The sequence below is a fragment of the Clytia hemisphaerica genome, unplaced genomic scaffold (genome assembly GCF_902728285.1).
Source record: "Clytia hemisphaerica strain Z4C2 unplaced genomic scaffold, Clytia hemisphaerica genome assembly, whole genome shotgun sequence".
NCBI lineage: Eukaryota > Metazoa > Cnidaria > Hydrozoa > Leptothecata > Clytiidae > Clytia > Clytia hemisphaerica.
Genome location: NW_027103245.1, coordinates 142,894 through 163,524, shown reverse-complemented (window position 1 = coordinate 163,524; position 20,631 = coordinate 142,894). Strand labels below are relative to the sequence as shown.

Below are 20,631 nucleotides of genomic sequence, written 5' to 3'. Positions count from 1 at the left end.
TCAAAAACATTATTAATAGCAATGCCCACCATCAAGCATGATTCAATTTTCAATAAAATTGATTTTTAAAGCTGGAACTTTCTAAAAATCGCCGGAACAGCCGATTTTTGCCGGAAAAACGGTATTTCTTGAATTTCTTGAGCTGTACTTTATATTTTTTCATGAAATTTTGCGCACTGATGCAAAATGTCAATACCTAAATTGTGACGAAGCCTGATTTTCGAAAAGAATTTATTTCCGGCCGAAAATGCCTATTTGCAATGCTCAAAAAATGGCTGAATTCGATTTTTGAGAAAAAAATTTTTCCGGTTGAAAATGCCAGAAATCGCCGTTTTTGCAGATTTTCATTGGATTTTTTCTTTATATTTCTATGTTTTTCACACAAAATCATTATTGATAACAATGCTCACCATCAAACTTGATTCAATTGTCAATAAAACTGATTTTTGCGACCAGAACTTCCTATTTATTTTTTCCCTACAACCCTTCCCTCTCCCCCCATCAACAATCAATGATGAATTTATTGTGTTGTGTATTTTCGCTAAACGCTATATCTTCTGACTGATTTTTTTCATTTTTCTTTTCGCATTGCTATCTAAACTTTCATCATCTGGTAGGTCCATTCAGCATGTTGCTTGTTGCTTTTCTCTTACTGCTTTTCTCTTTGATCTTATATTGCTTCTTTTGTTGATTGCTTGCTTCATCGGTGTCTTGTGAGTCATCTTTTGAAATTGAAAGCCTTGGCATCATCATACTTAAAACCAAAAATTTTCAAATTATTTATCCCATGCCTTAATTTTTTCTCAGATTGCATGAAATATCTTAATTTCTGAAATTTCAGTTTTTAGGTTAAATATCACACAATTCAGAACGTCTTCGCACATAGGAAGTGCTTCGTGAAAAATATATGCATCCTTGTATGCTCACGTTACATGATACTTTAATGGGATAAACTTTCAGAGTGATTCAATTTTGCAGTTGAGCTTATCCTTGAAATTTTAAAATTTTACTGTGACTTAAATTTTGCAGATGGCCGGGCAGACACTTTTACGTTTTTGTGTCACACTTTTAAGAAACATGAGGCTCAGAATGCCTAAAAACTAAGAAACATCTAGGAAACATGCTGAGGCTGAGATTGAGAAAATAACATTTTTGAATTCGTTTTTTTTAAGAACCTTCTAATCCAGCCTTCCATGAGGCTGATTATGTCAAAAAGTTTAGAAACATGAAAAAAAAAACCTGTATTGTTCATTATTGTGAGAATTAGTCCCAGCTAGATTTTATTCCATTTAAATATATCATTTGACCCATTGAGTAATGAAAAATGATTTAAGTTGGTCTCTTCTTTAATGTTAAAATCACTATCGCCAGATTTGGCAGATCAGTTTGAGTTTTTGCTATCATTATCCGGTAGTAGAAAAACCCTGGATACATAGTTCGTCCCCTCCCCCTTTCTTAAGGGGGATGACACCTTCCGAAAAAACAAGAAAGGGGGCATCAGAAATGTTTATGAAAAAATAGGGGGTAGCAAGGAAGGGGGGCTTGCATATATTTTGTAGATTATTTTCAAGCACTGTTCTGCACTGTTATGAAATTTGGTCTTCATGAAACGAAGTTTTCTGTTTGTTAAAGTAGTCTGAGTCAAAAAGAAGAAATAAATTTATTATTTTGCTGCTTTGGCTCTCTAAAGATATTTCACATATATTTGTTAGTTGTTTTTGTCCAAAATCCTGGGGGGATAGGCATTTTGTATGGTTGGGGGGGGGGGGTGCCAAGAAGGGGATCAGACCCCTTTCCGCACTATGGGATATAATAAGCTACTTAGATAGAGAGATTTGAAACGCAAGCCATTCAGCTGTAAACATTCTTTTATTTGAAATCTCTATTTTCTAAACTTCTTTTTTTAATCTTCTATTATGTTTAATCCTATTAAAAAGAAAATTCCTTGTGGGGACCACTAGTGGTTGCCTATAGTGGTTACCTATAGCAGTGCCTATAGGCCAAAAGTAAGGCCTAAAAGTCTGTAGGTATGGTTTCATCCAGCTTTTTTAACCCTCTCCCCCTGATCAAAAGGTTAAATCCCCTTATCAGCCTTAGCCATGGCCATAAAAAAAAACCTTGGGAACTCATCATCGGTCTTTGTCATCTTTGGAATAAAAATGCAACAAATGGCATACAATAATTTGAGTTGTAGTTGCTTAGAGAAATCTTGCTTTTTACATTTTGTGAATCAAAGGTAAAACTAAACTATCAATATGTTAACGTTGAAAATAGAAATTGCTTATACACATTAACTAAACCCCCTCCCCCCAACATCAATCTCTCACCACCCATCAGCCTTCATCCCCCCAACATTTGAAAAATTAAAAAATTTATACCCATCATAAATTTGGCAAAATTCTAAATCCCCCCATATTTAATGGAGGGGATGAAACCATAATAGCTTTATATTATGTAGTGTAGACTATGGAAATATGTCTGGTTGGTTAAAACCTTCCTCTCTCAACATGGAATTATAATCAGTGATTACACAAGTATAATTTTTCATTTCAGGCTTGATGTGGCCATTGGGCCGCTAAAATAATGCCATAATGAATATAGAAAAACCATTTCAATATACAGAATTTTGATAATACATAATCATCCCTCACAATGGTTCTGTCAACAAAACAGAGAGAAGAGCTGTAAGATAATATTTTGATTTTTTACATGTGCTATTGCTATCTATTTTAGGTTTAGAAGTTTTTTTTCCTGTCCAATTGCCAAATGAGTCTTTTATAGTGGCCAGTTATGTGCAAATGTTTTTCATGTTTGGTCATTTGATTATTATTTCTTTATTTGTTTGCCTGCCTCATTTTATTCTGAAATGTGAGTTTAGTGCAATCTTTTTTTCAAAAGATATAACAATGTCTGTGTCAGGAATAAATTACTCTTTATAACATAATTTAACAAATTTTGATCCATAGAATTATGAAATTGAGAGTGAAAAAATTGCTTAAACTTTCCTAAACAAGAAACTTTAATGGATGCTACAAAATTTTGACTAACAAACTAGGAATTCACCAGAGAATTTCATTGTTTAGTTTTGTATTTGACTTTGATGGATGATCAAAATTCAACAAATGAAATGTTTGCAGTTGGCCAGATAAGTTATTTTCTTCACCCAGTGAACCACAAACAAAAATATTTCTAGTTCTGAATGAATTTAAAAACTTCTCTACTTTTTCAAGGAATAAAGCAATTGCTGATTACTTTCAACAATGTGGATATACACAAACACTGGAAAAATTCAAAGAAGAAACAAACATTGTAAGTTTTTTTTTCTCAGAACTATTTGTTTCTACTTCAGCTAATCATAAACCATATTCATCATCCAGGACTGAATAGATCAGAAGTTGAGCAATAAATGTATTGACAAATTTTTAGCACAAAATGCTTTCAATCTTAGACTGGTGACATAGAAAAAAGATTTGCCAACTTATTGGAAAAGAAATGGACATCTGTCATTCGTCTGCAAAGAAAGGTACATAAACTCAACAGGTTTATCCATTCATTTAACATTTTTTATCCTTTAGTTATACCAAGTATCTTTTTAAGGTCTATTGTCATCCTCTACTTTGCAATATGTATATTTTTTTTGGTTATAAACATACAAAAGTCCAAGACTGGCAAGTCTGAAAAATGCTTGAAGGATGCTTATTTTCTAAGCAAACTTTTAGGGAAATTTCCTATAATCCATAAAATCTCGGCCAGAAACAGCCAAATCGGAAAATAAATTTTTCACTGACTCAAGGCAATGCTTAGCATATGAATTTTTGCCACATCTGAGCTCAGGTATGTTTATAAGTGCAATGTTTATAAAGAAAAAAAGATGTATTGCATATATCTTTTGGAAATCTAATAATATGAGATCGTCTTCATTATCTGGTTTCCAACATTCTTTCAGCTATAAGTCTACAATTCAGTTTTAAATAAATCTTCCCTTCATAGAAATAAAACACAAAAAATCAGATTTGATCCTTTGCGCACCATTCAATTTTTCAATTTATTTGTAACAGTTTATAAATGACACAACCGATGTATGATAAATCTCACTTTAATAAGGCAATCTCAAGTTAATTTTGCTATTATTTGTTGATTCAAATCCTTTAGGTTATGGAACTGGAAACCAAACTAAGCGAAGCAGAAAAAGAATTGGAAGCTGGTATGCTTTCAAATATTTCATCTACTAATTAAAAACATAATATTAAGTCATTTTTATTTGATGTTGTTGGTTAAAATCTTACCAAGTTGTCATTGATAACGATTATTCTCTGCTTTTGAACAGGTCCTTCTAAGAAGCAACGGTCAAATGATGACTGGGTACCACGGGCACCTGAAAAATACACATTAAGTGGACACAGAAGTCCAGTCACAAAAGTGGTTTTTCATCCTGTATATAGTGTAATGCTTACTGCTTCCGAGGATGCAACAATAAAGGTAAAGGAAAATTCTTCGTGTGGTGAACGAACATCTCACCTCATAGAAAGGGTCATCAAGCTTTTCCGAAATTCGTTGAAGATGAGGTGAATATGTCCTTGACTATTCGTAAATTCTTGTTTCCATGTTACAAAGGTGACAAACAAAAATCATCTAGATGGCCATTCTTTTCTCTATTTTTTTAATTTTCACAGTTTGAAAAACATAATTATCCCCTGACAATGTACGAATTTTTTCAGTTGTCCAAAATTGTGATATATAATCAATTAGAACCAGTTAGAACTAAATATAAACGTACTTTGTAAGCGGAAAGATTCTGGTTACTTTCTATTAATTAAACTGGTCTTTTGACAACCATGAAATGAAATGAATGTTCCAAGCTCTTAAAATTCCTTTCCGATTTCATATTAAGAAAGATTACCATGTCTACGATAATATCCCTAATCGAATTTAATCCTCTGCTCGAATTATAAGGTTAAAATCATTTCTAATCTCATTTCTTTGATTTAGGTTTGGGATTATGAAACTGGAGACTACGAACGAACATTAAAAGGACACACTGATGCTGTACAAGATCTTGCATTTGACCACCCTGGAAAACATTTAGGTAATGCTCAAAACAAATAATTGTGAAATGTAGTTTATAGACCTCTACAAATGATAAGAGTGATTTATTGGTCAGTCAATGATTTGAGTCTCCACACCAATTGATTTTTATCGGAATTTGGCAATTTTTTCAATTTTAGCATCTTGCTCAGCGGATATGACAGTAAAAATTTGGGACTTTCAAACATACGAGTGTTTAAAAACGTTACATGGCCACGATCACAACATATCTTCAGTGGACTTTCTACCTTCTGGCGATCATCTTGTATCTGGCTCACGTGACAAGACTATCAAAATGTGGGAAGTCGCTACTGGGTAACTCAACATTTTTGTAAATCATTCTCATTTTATTTTTCCACAATTCTTTTTTAATACCATAACCTGTTGAGAATAGGGAGATTTTCTACTTAAAGATCTTTTATTTTAGGTATTGTACTTCCACATTCACTGGTCACAGGGAATGGGTTCGGAGAGTGAAAGTCAGTCCTGACGGTATGATTAACACAATGTAACATTCTCAGCGAAATTCTTCGACATCGCATTTTAGCTTAGTTTTGTTCGTTTTTCATCACTATGAGCAAATGCACTTAATTGTTTAACCCGTACTCAGCTTTTTTTCGACACTTTTCTCAAGCATGATATTTGTACTTTCAAAAGCCTTAAAATTGTTATCAGTTTTATTTATTGAAACAAATGATTTTTCATAGGTCTGATGATTGCAAGTTGCTCAAACGACCAGGTGAGTGTTACACCAAGGTTTTTCTGTTTATGACTGTTCACACTTGGGAATGGTAGAAACCTTTCCCTTGATAGCTTCGACAGATCAGCTCCTTACTACAAGTTGGTTATTATTATTTTTATTATTATTATTACGAATTACAGTCCAGGCACACGAGGGCCTCTAAACTGATCTTTTTAAGGTACAGTTAATTCACGAGGACTTCCCCGCGCCCTCCATTCGAAATCTTAATTCGACTTGGCTTTATTCATCTCGTCTGCTCTTTCTTTCCATTCTTTGATTTGCTCTCTCCATTTTCGTGAAATCGTCGGCAATGCTCAATTTTATGTACTTCTCGTGCTGTCCTAGTTCATTCAACTTCTTCATGAAGCGGTATTTTATATATGACTGTCTTTGAATGCGACTTTGATTTGGCGCACACCATTTGATTTTTTTCCAACTCGAGAGACGAAGGTTGGTTGAGTTTAACGTCGTTCAAAAGCTCGTTCACGAAATCGTTATCTTCTTTATCTTCATTTTCACGCACCCCGTTGAAGATGATGTTTGCGTCTATTGATAGTTTTCTTTGGTCTTCGATTTGTTCTTCAACTTTCTCTCTTCTAAGTAACTGCTTCATGTTGTTTAGGTTCAACGAACCATTTATTTTCGCAGCGTCGGCAAAACTTTTTTTGGTTCTTTTACCAATTATACTTTCGGAATCTTACCATTCACTGTCTCTTCAATTTTGGTGGATAGCTTTTTCCCAGGACGGAATTTGGCTCTGGATTAGATCAGTTACTTGATTCTTATCGTTTAGGTATTCCTAACATCTTTCCTGTAAGTCCTTGACAACGGTGCTAAGTCTTATGAATGTTGGAATGGGAGAAAGGGTTGTTTGTATAATTAGGATTGATCTACATCAAGCTAGCTTTTTATTGGAAAGAAAGCAACGTTGGTTTGAAAGGCATTACGTTATCCTGTATCGATTATCAGCGTAATTACCGGTGTCCCGATAGTTACCTATAATAATTATCAGTAATTTAGCGGGAGCTTTATTGGGACACAGAGACAGTATTTCCCGATAATAAAAACTGGTAGTTTTACCGGTAAAGTTACTGGTATTATCAGTTATTACAGGGAATTTTACCAGTATTTATTTTGTAATCTTTATCCCCTCTCCCCTGAAGCTTCACATTTATAGAATCAATTTCAGCACCCCTGTGTCACAGACCCGGTTGACCCCCCTTTCTACTCGAAAAATTGGCTTAAAAATCGTCCCTAGTGGAAAAAAATACCTAAAATCTATACCAACTTGGAAATTGCCCTATGATTGTGTCCCCATTGGAAGTTTGAATGGAAAAAATTGCACTTCAAAACCATCCCAAATGGAATTTTTGAGCTGGATTAGATTTTCTATCCGCATTGGGATTTTGATAGAAATTGTCATCCCCACTGAGGGAAAGAGTTCCACCGGGGCACTGAGACAGGGGTGTATTTCATGCTTATTTTGCTTATCAATTTTAAGTATTTTCATCTGAATCAAAAACTTTTAAAGCAGTCGGGTGGTATTTGGAAACAATTTTTATACTTTTCATGCTAAACAAAAACACTTTTGAAGACCCTTTGAAGACTTTAGATGGTATTTATAGAACCAATTTCATGCTTATTTTGCTTAATGAAAAAACTTTTGAAGACTTAATCAAATTTAATATCGATTTAATTGGGAACCTGTCAGAACGAAAAATTGAATGATTTTCTCATTTTCACCCTGAAAAGTGGCAAATGAATAAAATTAGACGAAAAATTAAAAAAATTTTAATTTCCATCCTGAAAATTGTCAATAATAATCAAAAGTCGACCCTGAGAGCATATTTAAAATCGATTTTAAGCATTTCTGCTGACCGAAAACACTTTTGAAGTCTCAAGATTGCATTTAGAAACGATTTGAAGCTTTTTTTGAAGACTTCAGATGGCATTTGAAATCGATTTTAGCGTTTTCTGCTAAATTAAAACACTTTTGAAGCAGTCGGGTGGTATTTTAAATCGATTTTAATCGTTTTTCTGCTCAAGGAAAACACTTTTAAAGCCTTCAAATGGTTTGAAATCAATTTTGAGGCTTTAAATGAAAATATTGATCACATATATAGAATGGATTTCAAGCTTTTTTTTCTCAGCGAAAACACTTTGAAGCCTTCGGATGCTACTTGAAATCAATTTTAAGTGTTTTCTGTTTCATGAAAACATTTGAAGCAGTCGGGTTGTGTTTAATCCATTTTAAGCTTTCTCTGCTGAACGAAAACACTTTTGAAGCCTTCAGATGGTATTTATAGTCAAATTTATGCTTTTTTACTAAAAGAAAACACTTTTGAAGCCTTAAAATCGTATTATGGAATGAATTTTTAGCTTTTTCTGCTCAATGATAAATATTTTCGATTTTTGGAGCCTTCAGATGGTATTTGAAATCAATTTTAAGCATTTTTATCTAAATGAAAGCACTTATGAAAAGACGTTTGAAGAATTCAGATAGCATTCAAAATCAATTTTAGGCATTTTCTGTTCAATGAAAAAAGTTTGAAGCAATCAGTTAGTATTTGAAAGAGTGTGATTAATTATATGTGTCCCGTGCCCTCGTGGGTCGTGCCTTCGTGCCTCTTGTGTCCCATGCCCTCGTGCCTTCGTGCCCTCATGGGTCCCGAAAAAAATTACGTGGGTAGTTCGTGGGTCCAAAAAAATCTCGTGGGTAGTTCGTGGGTCCGAAAGAAAATCTCGTGGGTAAGCTCAGCATAAGAAAATGAAGTCCCGAACGAAGTAAAAGTCCTGAAAGTTGATAGAAGCCTTTTCTAATATTTTAATTGAAGTTTGGCATTAGAAATCCTCTCATATCTCAAGCATCACACTGAAATACAACTTTAAATTTTGTAAAAAGACAGTCTGATAGTGCTCCCTGGTATAAAAGTTTTTAATTTTCAATTTTTATTATTCATTTTTGGAAATTTGTATGTTGTTTCATTTGGCGATTAAACTCTCAAATTTATCCCAACAAATTCTCCAAAAGAGATTCCACACAATTACAAGGACGCCACACACGAACCCACGAAATCATATTTTCCGGACCCACAAAATCATCTTTTCAGAACCCACGTAATTTTTTTTCAGGACCCACGTAATTTTTTTCAGGACCCATGTAATTTTTATCAGGACCCACGTATTTTTTTCAGGACCCATGTAATTTTTTTCAGGACCCACGTATTTTTTTTCAGGACCCACTAGCTACCCACGAGGGCACGAGTGCAAGAGGCACGAAGGCACGACCCACGAGGGCACGGGACGCACGTAATTAATTACACTCTATTTGAAAACAGAAGGAATGAACTGTTCTTTCATTAGGCTGGACTTAAAAAAAAAATGTTGGTTTGCCGTCAGCCGAACTTAATTTAAGAATTGCGCGCCATGTTGAACAATCTTATAAGAACACGAGGCTGAAATTTGACCAAAAACTAAGAATGAATAAGTTCTTTAAGTGAAGAAATATAATGAAGTCATATGCACTGAAAAAGGCGCAGTAGTGTAGTGGTCATCGTTCTTGACTTCCGTGCTGGAGGTCAGGGTTCGATTCCCACTCGGTGCTGTGATTCACTTGGCAAGTGAATGTACCTTGGCCCAGGTCAACCCATACCATGTGAGGGGAATAGGGTACCATCACTCTGATACAAGAGTATGGGGAGATATGCTGGACATTGAATGTGGTGTGGTGATGGTACTGTTCAGTACCTGCAAGAACGCAAGGTTTTCCCGTACTGTTCGAGTATCATCATCGCATCGATACATCACGGCTCTGATGTGTCGCGAGCACAGAGTACAATGTCTGGTAAGCGCCGTGATTTCCTATCTAGGGGTAGGAAACTATCCCGGGATAGGACCCGGTCCGATGATATCGGAGGGTTAGCTTCTCTTCTCCCTCTTTTCTCATATGCACTGAAGAAAATACGAACTAGCGACTAACCATAACAATCTGTAATTAAAATCCCAAGTACACCATGTAAAAAAATAAAAAACAAAACTAACAATAACAATAGTACAGAGAATAAACGACAAGTAAGGATATTAAGAACATCGTAAGAATATTTAAGCCTAGAAGATTCGAAAAATTAAGAACAGCCCAGCCTGAACCAAAATTTTCTGGTTCTTATAAAAAAAGCGTGTACCACCTTTGTAACCTTCTGATTGGAGGTATTTATGGAGCCGGTTTCGGAATTAAATGAGAGTATCAGTAGGCATGTAAAGAGAAAGATGCAACAAAAACAGGAGAAAATAGGTATTTTCTTCCTTTATTAGCATAGCTTCACAGGTCATCAAATTCAGTTGTGTGTAAGTCAGGTTACTTTTCACACACACAGCATTATGGGGACATTTTTCAATAAATCGAGAACACACGGCTTATGACCGTTATAGTAGTGCTAATTTGACTTAAGAAATGCAAAATGAGCCTTTTTTATTGGTTAGAATAAATGAAAAGCTCGTTTTGAAAAAACGTGAATTTTGTCCCCACAGTGTAGGATGAGACATGTGTCCCCACAATCCGGTTGGGACGCGTATAGGTGTGTCTGTGTGTGTGTCTGTCACCAAAACTTTGGGGCAAGCTGGAGACTTCAAAAATGGTCCGATTGGGCTGAAATTTTGCACACTTGATCCTTGGGCAAATCCCTGGGGGTGTTTTTTTCATTTTTTCAAAATTTTAATTTTTGGGGCCTGGGGACGAGTTTTTCGCCAAAACGAGGCTAAAACTTTGGGGCAGGCTGGAGACTTCAAAAATGGTCCGATTGGGCTGAAATTTTGCACACTTGATCCTTGCGCAAATCCCTGGGGGTGTTTTTTTAATTTTTTCAAAATTTTGATTTTTGGGGCCTGGGGACGAGTTTTTCGGCAAAACGAGGCTAAAACTTTGGGGCAGGCTGGAGACTTCAAAAATGGTCCGATTTGGCTGAAATTTTGCACACTTGATCCTTGGGCAAATCTCTGGGGGTGTTTTTTTCATTTTTTCAAAATTTTGATTTTTGGGGCCTTGGGACGAGTTTTTCGCCAAAACGAGGCTAAAACTTTGGGGCAGGCTGGAGACTTCAAAAATGGTCCGATTGGGCTGAAATTTTGCACACTTGATCCTTGGGCAAATCCCTGGGGGTGTTTTCTTCATTTTTTCAAAATTTTGATTTTTGGGGCCTGGGGACGAGTTTTTCGCAAAAACGAGACTAAAACTTTGGGGCAGGCTGGAGACTTCAAAAATGGTCCGATTTGGCTAAAATTTTGCACACTTGATCCTTGGGCAAATCCCTGGGGGTATTTTTTTCATTTTTTCAAAATTTTAATTTTTGGGGCCTGGGGACGAGTTTTTTGCCAAAACGAGGCTAAAACCCAAAATGCTATAATTTTTCTTAAGCCATTAAGTTTACAATTGGGCCTACGAATGATTTCAAAGATACTGAAGTTGAGCCAGTGCGGTTAGCACGTTCGACAGTTCATCATCCAGGACTGAATAGATCAGAAGTTGAGCAATAAATGTATTGACAAATTTTTAGCACAAAATGTTTTCAATCTTAGACTGGTGACATAGAAAAAAGATTTGCCAACTTATTGGAAAAGAAATGGACATCTGTCATTCGTCTGCAAAGAAAGGTACATAAACTCATCAGGTTTATCCATTCATTTAACATTTTTTATCCTTTAGTTATACCAAGTATCTTTTTAAGGTCTATTGTCATCCTCTACTTTGCAATATGTATATTTTTTTTTGGTTATAAACATACAAAAGTCCAAGACTGGCAAGTCTGAAAAATGCTTGAAGGATGCTTATTTTCTAAGCAAACTTTTAGGGAAATTTCCTATAATCCATAAGATCTCGGCCAGAAACAGCCAAATCGGAAAATAAATTTTTCACTGACTCAAGGCAATGCTTAGCATATGTTTGAATTTTTGCCACATCTGAGCTCAGGTATGTTTATAAGTGCAATGTTTATAAAGAAAAAAAGATGTATTGCATATATCTTTTGGAAATCTAATAATATGAGATCATCTTCATTATCTGGTTTCCAACATTCTTTCAGCTATAAGTCTACAAACTATTCAGTTTTAAATAAATCTTCCCTTCATAGAAATAAAACACAAAAAATCAGATTTGATCCTTTGCGCACCATTCAATTTTTCAATTTATTTGTAACAGTTTATAAATGACACAACCGATGTATGATAAATCTCACTTTAATAAGGCAATCTCAAGTTAATTTTGCTATTATTTGTTGATTCAAATCCTTTAGGTTATGGAACTGGAAACCAAACTAAGCGAAGCAGAAAAAGAATTGGAAGCTGGTATGCTTTCAAATATTTCATCTACTAATTAAAAACATAATATTAAGTCATTTTTATTTGATGTTGTTGGTTAAAATCTTACCAAGTTGTCATTGATAACGATTATTTTCTGCTTTTGAACAGGTCCTTCTAAGAAGCAACGGTCAAATGATGACTGGGTACCACGGGCACCTGAAAAATATACATTAAGTGGACACAGAAGTCCAGTCACAAAAGTGGTTTTTCATCCTGTATATAGTGTAATGCTTACTGCTTCCGAGGATGCAACAATAAAGGTAAAGGAAAATTCTTTGTATGTGGTGAACACCTCACCTCATAGAAAGGGTCATCAAGCCTTTTCGAAATTCGTTGAAGATGAGGTGAATGAAAAATATGTCGTTGACTATTCGTAAATTCTTGTTTCAAAATCATCCATGAGGCCGTTCTTTTTCTCTTTTTTTTTATTTTCACAATTAGAAAAACATAAGTAGGTCTTCTTGTCCAGTTTAATCCTAAAATCACTTGCCAGGGGAGTATTCAGCCTAAAGGGGGGGGGGGGTATCCCCTGATAATGTACGATTTTTTTCAGTTGTCCAAAATTGTGATATATAATCAATTAGAACTAATATAATATATAAACGTACTAAGTGAGCGGAAAGATAATTTTGGTTACTTTCTATTAATTAACCTGGTCTTTTGATAATAACCATAAAATGAAATGAATGTTTCAAACTCTTAAAATTTCTTTCCGATTTCATCTTAAGAAGAATAAAATACAATGTCTACGATAATATCCCTAATCGAATTTAATCCTCTGCTCAAATATAAGGTTAAAATCATTTCTAATCTTATTTCTTTGATTTAGGTTTGGGATTATGAAACTGGAGACTACGAACGAACATTAAAAGGACACACTGATGCAGTACAAGATCTTGCATTTGACCACCCTGGAAAACATTTAGGTAACTAATAATTTTGAAAATGTTTATAGACCTCTACAAATGATAAGAGTGATTTATTGGTCACTCAATTATTTGAGTCTCCAGAACAATTGATTTTTATCAGGCTTTGGCAATTTTACATTTTTTCAATTTTAGCATCCTGCTCAGCGGATATGACAGTAAAAATTTGGGACTTTCAAACATACGAGTGTTTAAAAACGTTACATGGCCACGATCACAACATATCTTCAGTGGACTTTCTACCTTCTGGCGATCATCTTGTATCTGGCTCACGTGACAAGACTATCAAAATGTGGGAAGTCGCTACTGGGTAACTCGACATTTTTGTAAATCATTCTCATTTTATTTTTCCACAATTCTTTTTTAATACCATAACCTGTTGAGAATAGGGAGATTTTCTACTTAAAGATCTTTTATTTTAGGTATTGTACTTCCACATTCACTGGTCACAGGGAGTGGGTTCGGAGAGTGAAAGTCAGTCCTGACGGTATGATTAACATAATGTAACATTCTCAGCGAAATTCTTCGACATCGCATTTTAGCTTAGTTTTGTTCGTTTTTCATCACTATGAGCAAATGCACTTATTTGTATTTGTTTAACCCGTACTCAGCTTTTTTTCGACACTTTTCTCAAGCATGATATTTGTACTTTCAAAAGCCTTAAAATTGTTATCAGTTTTATTTATTGAAACAAATGATTTTTCATAGGTCTGATGATTGCAAGTTGCTCAAACGACCAGGTGAGTGTTACACCAAGGTTTTCTGTTTATGACTGTTCACACTTGGGAATGGTAGAAACCTTTCCCTTGATAGCTTCGACAGATCAGCTCCTTACTACAAGTTGGTTATTATTATTGTTATTATTATTATTACGAATTACAGTCACGAAATCGTTATCTTCTTTATCTTCATTTTCACGCACCCCGTTGAAGATGATGTTTGCGTCTATTGATAGTTTTCTTTGGTCTTCGATTTGTTCTTCAATTTTCTCCCTTCTAAGTAACTGCTTCATGTTGTTTAGGTTCAACGAACCATTTATTTTCGCAGCGTCGGCAAAACTTTTTTTGGTTCTTTTACCAATTATACTTTCTTACCATTCACTGTCTCTTCAATTTTGGTGGATAGCTTTTTCCCAGGACGGAATTTGGCTCTGGATTAGATCAGTTACTTGATTCTTATCGTTTAGGTATTCCTAACATCTTTCCTGTAAGTAAGGACTTACAGGAAAGATGTTAGGAATACCTAAACGATAAGAATCAAGTAACTGATCTAATCCAGAGCCAAAGGGACAACGGTGCTAAGTCTTTTTGGACCTACCCCGGTGGGGTGGAGGTCCTATAAATTCACCTCTGTCCGTCCGTCCGTCCGTTCGTTACCAGCTTTTCTCGAGATTGAATCATAGAAATCATTTGATTTTTGGTACAAAGGTGCAAAATGGTGATGGCCGAAATGTGACGGAGCCCGATTTTCGAAAAAGAAAAATTTTTGGGCAAATTTAGGCCAAAAAACGGCTAAAAAACGGGTTTTTTGGACTTTGTTAAAAATTGGATCATTAATTTTTTCTGATTTTTTGCATGAAAGTAGGGTACCATCATAGATAAAAGATGGCTTAAGCAGATTTTTGCAAAAAAAATTATTTGGCTTAAAAAACGCATGTTTATCTATAAGAATCACTATTAATAAGCATACATCAATGTTCTTAGTCAAATTACTCAATTTCTTTATGAGATAGAAGTTTTTTTTGCTCACGAGGGCTTACTTTTGAAGCATATGTGTGTTTGGACATGAAATTTTGGTTGCTTGGCGTGTTTTTATAGAAAAACTTGCCAACTTCAATATTTTTTTTATAAGCACATTATCAATTACTTAGGTATTAGCTTTTCTCGAGATTGACTCTTTCATTCTTTATGATTTTTTTCGCAAAGATGCATAACTATAAACCCTCGAATGTGCAGAATTTTCGAAAAGAAATGTTTTTGGGAAAATTTTGGCAAAAAACGGCTAAAAAAAGGGTTTTTTGGACTTTGTGAAATATTGGATCGTTGTTTTTTTCTGATTCTTTGCATGAAAGTAGGTAAAAGATGGGTCAAGTAGATTTTTGTAAAATAACTTTTCAGCTCAAAAAACGCATCTTTATCTATAAGAATCACTATTAATAAGCATACATCAATGTTCTTAGCCAAATTACTCAATTTTTTGATGAGATAGATGTCTTTTTATGCTCACGAAGTCTTGAATATGAAAGAATATTTCAAGAGCATGAAATTTTGGTTTCTAAACGTTTTTTTTATAAGAAACAAACGACTAATTTTAATAAATCGTCACTATTTGTGTTCTGAATGATTGTTTAACGTTCATGCTCACGTAGATATCAATTATATATGTGTTAAATGCATAACCAGGTAGGTCCATAAAAGTATCACTTGTTTCATTCTCACTTTTATGGTGTATAATGCTTTCACATGCTTCAAATTCTTTAGAGCTGTGTGTACAGCTTTTTATTTTTTCTGATGAGGTCTCTTGCCGGAGAACAACAAGTTTGGTATTTTCTGTAACCTCTATTTGAAAACATATTCAGCTGGTATGGTGGTAGTTCAGTGCAGGTGTAATGTAGCATTCTTTGACATTTATGGCATTGAATCTTCATTTTGGCATTATCTTTAATGCAATTATGCTCCGTACAACGGTTGTTGTCAATCTCATCTCCATCAAGGGTCAGGTTCTTGTCAGGTGATGCCAGTTTTTGTCGAAATTTGTTTGGTTTTTCCATTTTTTGAAAAGACAAAAAGGAATAACATTGAGTGCCGCTCTTAGGGGGTGTGCCAAATGTAACTTATTTTGATGTTTTCATTTCAGACGATTCGAGTTTGGGTGATAGCAACGAAAGAATGTAAAGTGGAATTATCAGACCACGACCATGTGGTGGAAACGATCGCATGGTCCTCAGAAAAATCCGTTCAATCCATCAATGATGCCACTGGCAATGATGTATGATAATTTACCGAATTACTTTATCTTATTAATTAATCTTTTAATGAGACATTTAACAACCTTAGCTTGCAGCTGTTGTCAATTTTGAGAGTAGAATCTCTATGACACATGCGCTTTGATTTACAAGTACAATTTTTCTTATAAAAATCTTGATTTGTATGTTTCAGAAAAAGAACGCGTTGCCTGGTCCCTTCTTAGCATCAGGATCACGTGATAAAAGCATCAAAGTATGGGACATTCACTCAGGTGTTTGTCTTTTCACCCTGGTAAGTTATCCTCTTTCTCGTCTCTTTATCTTTGGGAATTAATGTTCTTGAACCCTTTTGCTCTTTTGCTCTACTTCACTGTTTTAGACCCGGGGTAGGTGTTTTAACCGAATTGCTTTTATTTATCTTAGATTGGACATGATAATTGGGTGCGAGATTTACAATTTCACCCTGGTGGAAAATATTTATTAAGTTGTTCCGACGACAAGACATTACGAGCATGGGACATCAAAAACCAACGTTGCGCTAAAACACTAGCGGCTCACGAACATTTTACAACAACTTTCGGTAAGAAAGTATATCGACTCTATGAGAATTTGGTGTCTTTTTAAAGAAGGAGCACAAATTTTTGTTTCTTTCTAAAAGTGAATACTTTGTAAGTTCAAAGTCTTTAACCAGTCAGCACATTAACCAACCACTCGATTCATGCTCAGTTTCAGGCTAGGTTGCTAAGGCCAAGCTTCTTAATTTTTTTGGCCATTCTCAGGGCAAAACACTTAACTCGGTGGCTTATAAAAAAATGTGTAGAGTCTACCATCCTCAATTATTTTTTATCTGGAAGAGCTATGGCCATGGGTTGAAATATTGGTACAGATATGTCTCCCAAAGTCGAACCAATAAAGATTTTAAGATTCTGTTTGAAGAATCCGAAAAGATAAAAGGCGTTTAATTGCCGGCTTTGTGTTTGAATATTTACTGTCAAAATTAATGCCAAAACGAGTTAAATTTTCAAAATTTGATGACGTCATAAATGATAACTTTTCTCTTCTTTTTTTTAAGTAATCTTTAATACTACTTCAGATTGGACGATGTAATAAGTTTTCTTTATTTCAGACTTTCACCCGTCGGCACCTATTGTGATAACAGGAAGTGTCGATCTGACGGCCAAGATCTGGGATTGTCGGTAACCTCGAGACATTATAGTTGTTTGGAAGGTTGAGTGGTTGCGGTCCTTTCATTTGCTACAACTGTCTTTTCGCTCGTCTGACGGCTCGTCGATAGAATGAATCCAAATGAACGCATTATAAAGTACTTGCTAAAGATTGATGGAAGTTGCTCTGGACATTTTATTGAGTTGGGATGCGAAGATTTATGAATGAAGATGGTTATAAAGTCCTTATTTCGCTTGAAAGTACTGTTCAGTTGATTCTTATCGCCAAGTCAAGAAGAAAAGTATGTAAATTATCCACTCACTGACTGAGTGGCCAGAGAAAGCTTTTTTGTTTGTGTGCTGCTCTACTATCATTACCACTAGAATATTTTCATTCAGAAAAACACACAAAAATATCATATTCTTACTTTAATTTAAACAGTTTATAGTTTCTTTTAAAATTACATCCCGAAACCTTGTTCAAATGAAGTCTGAAAGTCTGTTCAAATGAAAATAACGAAATCGATGGTGATTTTTTGAGCCAAATCGAGGAGGATGAAATAATAATTATTTATTTTTATCTAAAATTATTACCAGTTTGTTTGTCTCCCTCACTTGAAGTTCAAGTTTACAATCTTTTGATTTTTTTACCTTTTTATTTCCTTATTGGGGAAGATTTTTTATTTCCTTCATCCCGCAAGAGACAAACAAACGATTTTATTTTGCAATTTTATTCAGTTCCTTCAATAAAAAACAGTGTCAACAATTTGGCATAAATCTGCTGAATAAATACCACTATTGTAAGAAATTAGACAAATTATATTTTCTTGTAGGAAGTATCGTCTGTTATCAGAAGTAACATCTTTTATTTTCTTTTTTTTCAATTTTTGCTTGTATCATCTGGTAGACAGAATATTTTTTACTTAGTTCGAATTAAAAATATATTGTCGATTTATTTCAACCTACAGTTGTTTCATTTGTCAAACAACAGTTGATATGATAAGTGTAAGTTATAGATATCCCTTGATAATGTATTTATTCATATTCTACTGAGAATGACTATTTATGATTGGAGTTCTGAGAAAACAAACAGCATTTCTAAAACGCTGACCTTTTTAGATTTTCGCCTGCAGCGCCAAATTACAAAGAATTATTTGAATTTAAAAAATTTATGTAATTTTTTTAGCCGAATCAATGTTCCGACTTAAAAATTCGAAATTTCAATGAACCCAGATTTTGCTAAGCATACTCAGTCTCGACCCGATTTTTCACGTATGCTTATTTCTTATGCTAAAGCAAAGCATTTGACATTATAAATATAATTCTTACTAGATGTTTGGCCATTATAAAAATGAAGGATAGTGGCCTAAACCAGTCAAAACATACAAGAAAAGCCCATTTGGGTCGCCATCTTTAAAATCCCGGGTTTCCCAGGCATTTGATAGAATTGGTTACGGGGATGTGCCGCTGGTCAGGGTACCTTTTTTAGGCCCTGCAGATATCTGACAGAATCTCAAACTTTACTAATTTTCAAAAATGTGCATCTGATAGGGTCGACTTTTGGTTATTTTGGACAATTTACAGAATGGAAATATAAAAACGTTAAGATTTTTCTTCCACTTTTAGTCATTTTTTCCAGTTTTTTGGAAAGGTTTTCGATTCTTTTGTTCTGTCAGGGTTTACCAAACATTCCTATCTGACATTGTCCAATTTTCAAACTCCAGCGGCACGTCCTCGTCAGATTCTTTCCATGAATTTTTTGACATGGCTTTTCCGAATGTATAACAGTAATGGCTGAGTGACAAAAGAGCGATTCAGAAGGAAACACGCAGTTGAAATTCTGCATTTCAATGTTGAAAAATGTTGATAAAATACATTGCATAAAACTCATGAAAACAAATTCGAGAATAATTCTTTGGTGATTATTAATGTTCAAGCTCTGTCAATCCTTTTAGTTAAGTAATTCAAAGAAATAAAATTGTGACGGAATATTGTCAGATTTTTCATAACAAGTTTGATCTACACGCGGCAACGGAGCTCGCTTCAAAGACATAATATAAGATAAACGTCCAGTCACTTATATGTTCATGTAGACATTAATATGGTAATATTTGCTCTTCATTTTTGTGCAGTGATTCATAGATTAACAGATTTACAGATCGACACACGCGCGCGATAAAATTTCTTTACTTGGTCCTCAGAGGTTGATATGTTCTTTGAAAACTCAACCTCTGGCACTCAGGATAATTGAAATTGGTAATTGAAACACGCACATATTGGTTTTATCTGAGCATTTGGTCTTTAGCCGGCGTGAACAGTGTACAGTATATATAACTTATCCTATTTTCCTACCTAAGTGTTTCCCCCTCATTTTGGTCATAAATCGCTTAAAAAATGACACTTCTACACCAATCAGTACAGAAATCGGCCATACTCCATAGTGTTAGTTTTTCGAGAGCTTTCAGACTCTATAATTGGTTTTGGCATAAAATGAGTTTGAAACTTCCATAAAAATTGGGTCCTTGGGCTCGAGCCTAGGTTTTCAATAAATGACGGGTCCAAAAATATGGGGTACCCTTAAACTTTTTCTGTGCCGCCCTTCTAATATCAATCCATAGGGTATTAGGCATGCCTGGTCCAAATTTGGTGCTTTGTTCTACTTTTGCACGTTATTCATGTGTTTTTTGTTACGAACCAGGCCTACTATTCTCTTTGTCGTGTTCTCAAGGTTGGAATCAGGCTAACTATCGGATAAGTGCTGAAAACGGGCTCCGAAGGCTAGATGGACCCCGCAATTCCTCATGGACTAAACTCTCAGTTTCTTCCCGAACTACGACAGTACATACCGAGCATTTTGACAGGGAGAACCGTTGAGTGCCTTTATCCGAAAGCCAGCAATAATCTACAAGAAATATTTATACACAATTCAAAACATTTCATCTTTTCGTTTGTTTGTTGTCTTTTCCTTAACGTTACTGAGCCTCCCGTTCGAGTCGGTTGACAATCTAACCATCGTTATTTCGACTTTTGAAGTGTTGATTGACCAGTGATACAATATTGGTCAAAATATGAGTATAAAATCTACTGCATTATTGTTCTTTCACAACGTTCCATTTAAATCCTTAAAACTAATTTTCTCATACAGCGCGTAAAGAGTAACTGGAATGAGCTTTCTTTAAAACAAATTATTTGTTAAGGTACCTGACCAAGAGAATGTAGATGAAATTTGAATCAGACCTGAAAGATGTAGATTTGTATTTAAAAAAATATTGAATGTTTTCAACTCCCAAAATCCTTTCCCAGGGGTTAGTACTTTTGATAGATAGGCTAATTTTTTTGGAACCCCCAGAATGTAGGTTTGCTTTTATGGCTTTAAATCTAGTAATAGTAAAATATTGA

General features: G+C 34.8%; 1 protein-coding gene across 1 annotated transcript; it reads left to right on the top strand.

The window, feature by feature from the left end:
• Positions 1-2,551: 2,551 nt before the first annotated feature.
• Positions 2,552-18,193, top strand: LOC136810605 (lissencephaly-1 homolog). Its single transcript, XM_067067203.1, has 14 exons — positions 2,552-2,684; positions 3,231-3,309; positions 3,449-3,523; positions 4,153-4,200; positions 7,362-7,368; positions 12,287-12,438; positions 13,008-13,104; positions 13,240-13,414; positions 13,527-13,591; positions 13,813-13,844; positions 15,961-16,092; positions 16,263-16,361; positions 16,493-16,649; positions 17,196-18,193. The coding sequence occupies exons 1-14, from the start codon at positions 2,653-2,655 to the stop codon at positions 17,267-17,269; spliced, it is 1,224 nt and encodes a 407-aa protein (XP_066923304.1). The 5' UTR covers positions 2,552-2,652; the 3' UTR covers positions 17,270-18,193.
• The last annotated feature ends 2,438 nt before the right edge of the window (positions 18,194-20,631 follow it).

Coding starts and splice junctions, on each gene's coding strand:
- LOC136810605 (XM_067067203.1), top strand. CDS start 2,653: ATGGTTCTGTCAACAAAACAGAGAGAAGAGCT. Junction 13,105..13,239: donor CCACCCTGGAAAACATTTAG/GTAACTAATAAT, acceptor TTTCAATTTTAG/CATCCTGCTCAGCGGATATG. Junction 13,845..15,960: donor CAAGTTGCTCAAACGACCAG/GTGAGTGTTACA, acceptor TTTTCATTTCAG/ACGATTCGAGTTTGGGTGAT.